Raw genomic sequence first — 10198 nt, forward strand, 5'->3', positions numbered from 1 at the left:
AGACGCACGTGGTGGTTGTAATTTGCATTCGTGAATATTCTCATTAATGTACCTGTAACTACATTTTACAGGTGGTATGTCAGTGCACCACTTTGCAGAAGAAGGAGGAGGAGAGTCTTCCTCTGAGGAGGTACTGTCTCTTGTTGTTAATGTCCTTGTGTGACTGTGTAAGTATCAGGGGATTCTGAAACATAAGCCGGGGGTTGGTGTGAGTGTGCATTTTCACGTTTGCATCTGCTGATGAGAATTTTTGACTTACATTTTTAACTTACAGTTTAGGATGTGATTCTGTGCTTAATGCCGTAGGACTGGATAGTGCACTTGTGTTAATTTTCCAGACTCACCTAGTGAAACCAGTGTCTCTGTATGTGAATTCTTTTTTTCAGGGTCTTTCCGTTACAGTTTATTAGAGGGTATTGAAAAGAAATTCATCCCTGGGAAAGTTAGGTGTATCTTGGAGTTGGTTCTTGTTTTAGCCGTCCTCACTTGAAATTAATTCAGTGGTGGTTCATTTTGAAGGCAGCATGTTTTGTCTTCCCATTCCACCGCCAGTAACAGTGTTCTAGTTTCCTTAATGCCTTACGCTGTTTCCCACCTGCTCCTTTTACTCAGGCTGCCCTTCCCCAGAGCCCCTCCACATCCCCCCTCTGCACTGGATCTCTCTTTTACGAAACAGTGCGGTCTTCCCAGCATTCCCTGAGCTATCCACGTGCAGCGGACTCTCCTGTCCTTTGTGGCGTTACTGTACCCGTTCACCTCAGTTGTAGAGCTGTTGAAACTTTTCTGTGCTGACTTGTTTTCATGGATCCTGTGCCTCTGGCAGAACAGAGAGGAGAATCTGCCTTTTATTTGTACCGCCAGCTTCTCCCAGGATAGGGCTTGTGTTCTGATAGGTACGGTAAATAACTGTTGTCTACCTGACCGACCGACCGACCAACCGACCAAGCGTATGAACATGATGGTTTCTGAAGTTCGTTTCTTGTTTTATCTTGTTTTGTGTTCCTAGGAAGGGGCGACTGAGCCCGATCTTAAGAAACCGGAAGACGCTACTGGGACTGTAGAAACGGCTCCATGGGAGCCAACAGATCATACCACGCCGACCTCTTCTGCTGGAGCACACGGAGCTTATTATACACCGGGTAAGTTAGTGAACGTGGATGGCGTTCCTTGTTCCTCTGTGCCTAGAAACTAGTCTGCTCTGGGGGGTGGGGGGAGGGTATATGTAGCTCAGCAGTAGACAGAATGCAGGCTTAGCATGCAGGAGTTCCTGGGGACAGTATCCAGTTCCTCCAAGAAACGAGTGTGATGCGGGGAAGGCAGGCAGGCAGGCAGGCAAGCAGGCAGGCAGGCAGGCAGGCAGGCGCAAAGGTTTTGTTTCGCTTCAGCAGTGTCTTCACAGGAAAGCCTAATGCTCCATCCTTTTCTGTGGTTTTTTTCCAGTGCAGAACCTCGTGCTGCCCTGGTGTCCCCTGGTAGCTCCCGCCCACCTGAGGCCAGCATGGAGTCCCAGATAAATTGAGATGTGTTGTTTGGTGGAAGTCTTTCTCGGATATGTATTCTTTTTGTTTTCGCAGCATCCTCTTTGGCCTCGTTTGCAGGCTGTGTGTTATGTTTCGGATCTGGCATGTCGTTTTGTTTTCAAAGTCAAACTGTTGTGCAGGGTACATTGGCTTTCCTCTCAACCAGTCACCTTGAGTGTTGCTTGTAGAAGCCCTTAGCGAGGGACTGCATGAGTGCTTAGGACCTCAAGCTTTGACTGTGTGTTTCTTAGAATAGCATAAGAATTGTGGGCCCTTGCTCCATACTGACTCCTCCTGGCTCGGCTGACTTCTTTTTACCTCCTTCACTTGGGATTGCTCCTGGGTCACTGAGACCGGTTCCTGTTGTCATTCTTTGAATGGTTTCCTGGCTCAGGCTGGGGATTCTCCTTTGTAGAAAGCCCATTCAATTCCTTGTAACTGAAAACTGAGCAAAGCCACTCCTCCAGCCTTACACTGTGTGGTTTGTGCAACTTTGAGTCTTCCTGGGTGTGGTAAATATCACAGCCCATCACTGTCTCTTCTGGGGAGGTAAAGGTGCCTTCCCCGCTGCCTCCAGTTGTATTCTTGGGCAGAAAAGCCTGACTCTCAGAGATGGTGCATTTGTAGTAGGGAATAGAGGCTGGAAGGGAAAGAGCCCGCAGTGAAAATGCCTAGTTCCCTGCAGGACCAATTTGCACCACAGTCCTGGCATCATGTCCTCCATCCCACGCTGGGTCGGTTCTGCCCTGGAAGCTGTCAGAGTTGCTTCTCTGTCTCATAACACACCATTGGATTTTCCACATGAGCTAAAATCCCGTTGGTGTTATTTGCAGGATTGAGACTTCCCCGTTCCCTTTCCCATAGGACAAACATAGTGTGCTTTTCCTAGCAAACTTAAATCCAGATATCCCTGAGAATAAGGATGATTGTAGCAGAGCCTGACTCCCTTCTGAGGACAGCCTTGTCCCCTCAGAAGCACTTTGCCAGCTCCCCCACAGGACTCCGGGATGCCCAGCTCCTCAGTGCTCATTGCGCCCAGGGGCAGCTCCTGCGGGGTGGAGGAGGGCCCTTTGTGTGCAGGGAGTAGAAAGGGTCTGGCAGGGTCCTGCAGACAGTGCAAGTACTCAGGTGCGGCTCTGATTCTATGTGTGGAAAACCAGGCCTTCACTTCCTTTCTTTCTCTGTGTTTCTGGTTCATGCAGACCATGCTTCTGTGGAGCTGGGGAAGGTATCAGGGTGGGTTGTCCTGCACAGAGAGGCTTCCTGTTTGGGAGGTCCTACTATATCAATTTGCTGGAACCTCTGTGCATCGTCTCAGTCGTAGGACTCTCGCCTTCCTCCACTTACAGACACCGGCGGTATCGTGTGGCAACAGTGTTTTATCCCCAAGGTCGAGTGTGTGGCCCTGTGCTGCTGTCTGGGCACCCGGTGGAGGGTAGGGTGCCCGGTGCTGACAGCTGCTGCATTGGGTTTCAGGTTCTGTAGGTGTTTTTCCTTTTGTCTGTCATCCAACACAGCTCTCTCTTCTGTCTGCAGGTCACAGTGAATTCCAGACGTCCCGGTGCTTGTCCAGGACCACCTGGTGTACCTTGCCCCCTGGGACACCCATCACCGATTGTCAGATGCTATTCATCACCGCCACCCCCACCTCCCTTGTGGCCTCTGTGGTCTCAGTCACCGGCACAAGTTACTTCGCTCGGTAAGATGAGAGCATGTGCTTCTGCTCCCTTGTCGAGTCTTTGCAGAAGGGGAGATGGCACTCCAGGGCCTTGCGATGCCTGAGGAAATCTGACTTGGGACATTGTGACATCTGTCTAGCTTCCCAGCACACACATCTGATGGACTGTGTCATTTCCCTGTCCTGACCTGGGAAGCAGGTGTCTCTTGTATAGAACAAAAGAGACTTTTGATAGAATATCAAATGAATTTGAAGTCCCAGTTTGGCAGATGTGCCTCTTGCATGGACCATGTGATGTGCTCTGTGAGGGGTGAAGCACACCCCTAACTTCAGGGGCTCATGGGGTTGCCTCGAGGGGTGAGGGAGGGAGCGAGTGAGGGAGAGAGACATTCACAACAGACAGCTTGTCACCATAGCAGATGTGCCCGTGCAGGGCCTCAGAGTGCAGAAGAGGGACACGTGAGCCACCCAGGAGTGAATAGGAGGGTGTGGAGGGGAAGAAAGAAATTGAGGGGCTGCCCAGTGGGCGTTTGTTGGGTTCACTCAGATGGAGCTGGAACGTCACTCCCGGCAGGGCGGGCAGTTCAGGCGGGCCGTGTGAATGCAGCGTGAGGTCCACTCAGAGCCACGTGTGTGTGCAGGGGACTCAGTGCGGCCATGCACGTATCCCCTTCAGAACCCAGTGCCTCCAGAAAGCCTCAGTTCACAACCTCATATAAAGATGATTGTTCTCTTGGGTTTCTGAAAGTTCTGGGTCTGGATGAAATCTCTGGATATCAGAGAAACTGAAATTTAGCTTGTTTTTTTCATGATATTTTGTGTGGCTGAAGTTTTCTTTTGCCCCAGTTATTTGAAAAGTGCAGGCAGGATTTAGATCAGCTGAACAGGTGCCTTGCCCTTCAGCATGAGGCAGGTTCTTTGGGGGAAGTCAGGGGTGAACAGGAGACCCCCTGTAGGACCCCTGTCCTCACAACCCTGCTCCCTCCTGTCACCATGCCCACTGTCAGCTTGGCATCTCTACGTTTATGTCACAAGATCCGATTCCTGATTCTTTGAGTTCTTGCAGTTCATCCCCTAACACCAAGACTCAGTGGGGCCCCCACAGGGTCTCAGCGTTGTCTGTGAGCCGGGGGTAATGCTGGTCCCTGACGTCATTGTGAGGAGGGTCGGGTCAAGCACACACATTGTTTTGCAAAATGACTGGGACATATTTCTCACTCAGCATTCTCATAGTTTAAAAGAAAGTGTCTGCACACAGTATCATCAAAAGAGACCTCAGGAAGTCCATTAAATTTAAACTGAAGATGTAAGAGCTCAGGCCCAGAGCTTACCATTCTCTGCTTTAAAGATAAGGTGAAAGATCCCTTCCTTCTATTAAATCTTAGGTCCTACTAGTTAAAGAAGGAAATATAACAATGAGAATGTGCACATTTTGAGATCTGTGTCTGAGATGTGAAAGTAATTATTTTCATTCTGTATAGACACGGACATGCACACACAGACTACAGTGTCTGTCAGAGGCCATACGTACATTAGAGAAGACAAAATCAGGAAAAAATAAGGTCCTATTAAAATAACTCTTTTTGCCTTACAGCACAGTCTATTTGACACCTGAAGAGGCCTCTCAACTATGGCAATGATGTGTTAAGAGATGTCAGAGGTGCATTAAGGCCCAAATGTTTTCCTACTCCATCCTGCTGCCCCCTCTGGTCTCTCCTGTTGTCACCCCTAATGAATCTGTCACCGTTCTCTCTGTGTCAGTGTCTGCTTCCTGGAGGATCAGTGGTCACACCCTCTTGAGGGCACGCAGTGATTCACGGGCACACAACTCACAAACCAGCAGGAACTAAGATGACAGGGCAGATGAAAGGTTACCCCTTCAGGGCAGCAGTGACCACAGGGGCCCCAGGGCTCCTCCTGGTTGTTGGGTACAGCCTGTGTCTAGATCTAGTGATGGCTGTGCTGCTTCAGTCTGTAAACACTCACTGGGCATGTGGGGCCTGTCAGTCACAGGGGTGTCTGGTCGTGAGACCAGAATGAAGTGGCCGTGTCTCATGGTGAGGAATGGATGAGGTGCAGGGGGGGCCATGGGCGTCCAGCAAGAGGCCCTGCACTGACCAGGCCCGTGCCCCCGCCCCGCGTCAGCTGCCTGGCAGCCCCGGCTCCAGGCAGACCCTGAGAGGTGCTGAGGGCGACAGTGCTCTCAGTGAGCCCCGTGAGCGCCATTCATCCTCCCACAGCCTCCTGACTCTGAGGTGGGCGGGGCGCCACCACTGCCAGGGAGAAGGTGTTGGGTATAGAAAGAGTCCACTCCACTCTGCGCCAGCTGTCCCTGGAGCCCACGGAGCCCTCCTTCCAGGTGGGGGAGGCAGCCAGCCCTGCAGCAGCTCTGGGGTCCAGGCTGGGCCACAAACAGGTCAAGGTGAGACTGTTGCGCTGCCCGGGAGGTGGGGGGAACAGCGATGCAGCAGTAAATGCCAGCAGGAGCAGCTCCGTAACCGGGCTCCTCCACTGTGAGCAGGGCTGGGGCTGGAACTTCGCTGTGAGGGTGGGAGGGCTGGGAGAGATGTGGCCCTGTGGCCCTGGACAGGGCTAGACCTGAGCTCAGGGCCTGAGGGTCTGGGGGGAGAGGCAGAGAAAGACACACGCAGGGAGAGACAGCGTGTGAGTGAGAGAAGGGTGGAGGTCAAGTCCTAGAGAGGGACAGGAGGTGACAAGAGAGGGACACCGGGTAGGGGGAAGCAGAGACAAGAGGAGGCAGGAAGGAAAGAGGGAGCCAGCCCAGGGTGCGTGGTGGGGGACGATGGGCCAGGGTGACTGGGAAGGGGAGTTGGCCCATCCTTCACCAAGCCGTGTAGCTGCCACTGTCAGGGCCGCAGGGACCAGCAGCCTGCCCAGCTAGACAGGCACCATCGGCCCTCAGGATGGGGCTAAGAGCCGCGCCCAGGGCCCTCCGGCCACTTCCCAGGTAAGGAGGACCAGGAGGGCTCTCCCCAGCACCACAGTAGCACCATCTCTAGCTTCACAGAGACCCTGTGAGCAGGCGCCGTCCCATCCCCTGTTCCACAGAAGGGAAACTGAGGCTCGGCCAGCCAGCCAACTTGGCCCTGTCTGCAGGGTTATTCACTTTCCCGATGCTTCTTTCCAGGCAGGCCTATGCCCCTGTCCTAAGAAGGGGGCCTGTGACAAGCCCGAAGCCCTGGGTCCCACCCGACTGCCCTCCTGTGCTGGGTGACCTGGGCAGGTCTCTTCCCCTCCTTGATCCTCGACTGTATGACCAGCGGCCCTTCTCCCCATCTTCCTGGGTAGTGGGACCCCAGCAGGGCCATCGCTCCAGGACTCCCAGACCCCTGGGTGGGTGGGATGAGCTCTGGCTCTCGGGGGAATTCCTTTCTGGGCGGGGCGATGGCTCACGTGCGCTCACCACTTTTTATGGGGTCACATCCTGCTATTTCCGTCTGGAATGGGACTTACCTACCATGGAGCCTGAAACTTGGTTTTCCACATTTTTCTAAATTGGCCCTTGTGCAGAAAAGCGACTCCCCTGGCCGGGGTGACAAACTCAGTCCTGGTGAGGAGGCCCTTCCTACTCCCCTCACCTCGCTGCTGCTGGTCACCCCCAAACTCCAGAGCCGTGCTCACCCCCTTGGATTCCCTGCTTCCCCCTCCCCATGCCAAGCCCAGCCTCCTCCTCCTGCCCCAGAGACCCCTCCTGAGCGAAGTTGTGGGGCCCTCAGGGTCAGGACTCCAAGTCCTGTGTCACGGCAGAGAACACCCCAGCTGATTGGTGACAGGCCTGGAAGCAAGGGTGGGGCCCTGAGCCCCAAGACGGGCTGTGTGGCCTTGGTCAGGTCACAGCCTCGCAGCCCAGCATCACGGCCTCTCACACCCCTCCAGGCCCACGTGCCTGAGATGTCACTCAGTCACACACACAGGCTCCAGCCCCACTCCCCACCCCCATGCAGGCACATGGAGGGCACACATGTACACACATACAGGAACATACACACATGCATGGGGACACACACACAGGCTCATCCCCCAGCCACCAGGATGCCACTTTTTCATTATCCTACATGTCGCTTCTGCAATAAAATAATTAAAACATGAATATTCAAATGGTAAATGCTGGAGAGGGTGTGGAAAACAGTGAACCCTTGTACACTGTTGGTGGGAATGTAGTTTGGTACAGCAATTATGGAAAATGGTATGGAGATTCCTCAAAAAACTAAAAATACACTTACTATATGATACAATAATCCCACTCCTGGGCATATATCCAAAGGGAGCCTTAATACAGATAGACACCTTCACCCCAATGTTCATAGCACTATTTACAATAGCCAAGACATGGAGACAGCTTAAATGTCCACCAACAGATGACTGGATACAGAAGCCGTGTCATATGTATACAGTGGAATACTACTCAGCCATAAAAAATATACCATTTGCAGCAACATGGATGGCCCTGGAAAACAACATTCTAAGTGAAGTAAGCCAGAAAGAAAGAAAAACACCATATGACAACACTCATGTGGAATCTAAAATTAAACAGACAGAAAACAAACTCATGGTTACCAGAGGGGAACAGGGTGGGAAGGGATACACTGGAAGTTCGAGATTTGCAGATAGTGACTGGTAAATATAAAATAGAGCAACAAGTTTATACTACACAGCACAGGGAACCATAGTATCTTGTAGTAGCGCATGGTGAGAAAGCACATGAAAATGAATATACGTATGTTCATGTATGACTGAAGCATTGTGCTGTACATCAGAAATTGACACAACATTGTAAACTGACTATACTTCAATAAAATAAAAATTTAAAAACCTGAACATTTAAAACGACCCTTGAGAGAAATGGCCCCATCTCACCAACTTTGGGCAGGAAAACGCTGAGACACTACGGGGAGGAGGAGGGGAGATGATGCTGAGAGGCCGGGGGAGCGGGAGGGCAGCTATAGAGGGGCACCAGGCAGGGGGTGAACGCGGAGAAGAGGGGATAGATGCTCTAGCCCAAGGAACGCTTGCCGGCCAGATGTGTGACATGGCCCTGTGGCATTTGGACAGGCCAGGGTGGGGCAGGGCTGAAAATGGGCCACGGGCTGACCTGGGCCTCTTTCTGGCTTTCAGCTGGGCTGGGGATGGAGGGACACGTGTGACCCAGCCTCCCCTAGCCAGTGTGAGCTGCAGACCTCCCTGGGCACAGGCTGAGCCGGGAAGGTTTGAAGCTTGGCCCCTGCCTGGGTCAGCTGTGTGCTTTCTGAATGACTGCTGGACCTCTGGTCTACGTGCCACCCCACACTGACAGACGTGCGTACACACACACACACACCCTCCCAGTAGAGTGCCTTGTAGGAGATGCTCCATGTGGGGCCACCAGGTGACATAAGCTGGCAGTTGGGAAGAGGTACACACAGTGTGTTTGTTCCATTTGTACTTTTTGTTTCTTTGGTCAGGTTGGATATATTAACATTTGTTATGCTCCTCTTCATTTTTATGTACTGAAATTTATTTACTTTTTGAATAGAAAAATGACAATTAGGCAAGTTAAATGGCTGAGAAGTGACACACACACACTGGGGTGCATCATGAACCTCCTGGATCTTGGCTAATGATGGAAGTGGACACATGAAGGATTCCCTGCTGTGACAAGTGAATGTGAGCATCTTGAAGCCCAGTCATGTGATGTTTCTACCTTAATGTTCTTTGAAATAAATGATTGCCTCCCCATGTTCCTGCTTTACTGAATTACCCACCGTGTTGGTGAGTCAGCCTCAGATACCAAAACCTGCAAAGTAATATACCACATCATATGCTTTCACTCATGAAAAATAAATGCATTAGCTTCCTTTTTTTGAAGTAAATCATTTTAAATTTGCATCTTATATTTGGTTATCAAGAGGCACGCAGAACCCTCCAATTTTAATGAGAACAGTGCTTTTGTGTCTTTTTATCACATATCTGCTTAATGTTAGGTGTGGTGTTGCTAAGTCATATCCACACCTAGTTTTTTTTTTTTTCAGCATAATAGGAAAATCCTGCTTCACACAGGTGCATAGTAGTAAACGAAGCAGTACACAACCTGCATGCCTTGCAACGCTTGTCTACTCCTGACTCAGGCTGCTCCAAAAATCATTTCATGAAAGTTCAGTGAAATTTTGCTTCACCTGGGAATCAGATGTTAAATCAATCAGGCTCATAGTCCCATGACACTAATGAGGTTGGGTTAAGTTACTGTAAATAAATTTCTAACCCAAGCATTATTACCCTTTGTTACAGGAAAATATTAACAGATTTCAAACCCCTGTGGTGCTGCACATCGGCCCTGAAAGTATCTCCATCAACCATAGGATTAATTTCAGTCAAGTCACTGAGTGTAGGAAACAAAGTTTTCGTTTGATGACATTTTATCAAGTACTGTAAAAACTGTCACATTTCCCCCTTGCATTGACAGATTAACCTCATTTAATTTAGTAAAAATATCTGCAAGATATACAAGTCTTAGCAGCCACGGTGAAGTTGTTAAACAATCAGATCTTCAAAAAGCAGAATCCATGAAAACCAATCGTTCACGACGAAGCTCAAAAAGTCTTACAAGATCTTTACGTCGGGAAAGCCGCCTCACCTCCGTATTTAGAAGTGCTGTGTGCTGGACACCCAATTTTTCACATAAAATTTTTAGTAGTCTGGGCTGATGTGGCCAAGCTTCAATATAATTGATGACTTGGACTGCCTGATCGAGCATGTTTTCCAGAGATGCAGGCATTATTTTAACTGCAAGTGCATGTCTACGTAATAGGCAGTGACTCCTGGTGCTTTCGGGAGCCACATATTTTATCCAGGTGACAGCCCCAGCAATTTTCCCATCAACCCCCCCGAAGCATCACTACAAACACCAGCACATTTTCCCCATACAATTTCACAGTTTTGCATAAAGCTGTGGATGCAGTTGAAAATGTCCTCACCAATGGCATTCTCTGCAAAGATTCACATA

General features: G+C 50.5%; 1 protein-coding gene across 1 annotated transcript in view; it reads left to right on the forward strand.

The window, feature by feature from the left end:
- LOC140685458 (uncharacterized) overlaps nucleotides 1–8863 on the forward strand; it is a 43487-nt gene extending 34624 nt beyond the window's left edge. The window contains exons 32-36 of the mRNA XM_072952262.1: nucleotides 72–130; nucleotides 1007–1139; nucleotides 3057–3219; nucleotides 5439–5620; nucleotides 8732–8863. Of these exons, the coding sequence (XP_072808363.1) occupies nucleotides 72–130; nucleotides 1007–1139; nucleotides 3057–3219; nucleotides 5439–5620; nucleotides 8732–8739 (545 nt within the window). The 3' untranslated portion in view covers nucleotides 8740–8863. The remainder of the gene's footprint in view (nucleotides 1–71; nucleotides 131–1006; nucleotides 1140–3056; nucleotides 3220–5438; nucleotides 5621–8731) is intronic.
- Nucleotides 8864–10198: the final 1335 nt, after the last annotated feature.

The sequence above is a fragment of the Vicugna pacos genome, chromosome 30 (genome assembly GCF_048564905.1).
Source record: "Vicugna pacos chromosome 30, VicPac4, whole genome shotgun sequence".
Lineage (NCBI taxonomy): Eukaryota > Metazoa > Chordata > Mammalia > Artiodactyla > Camelidae > Vicugna > Vicugna pacos.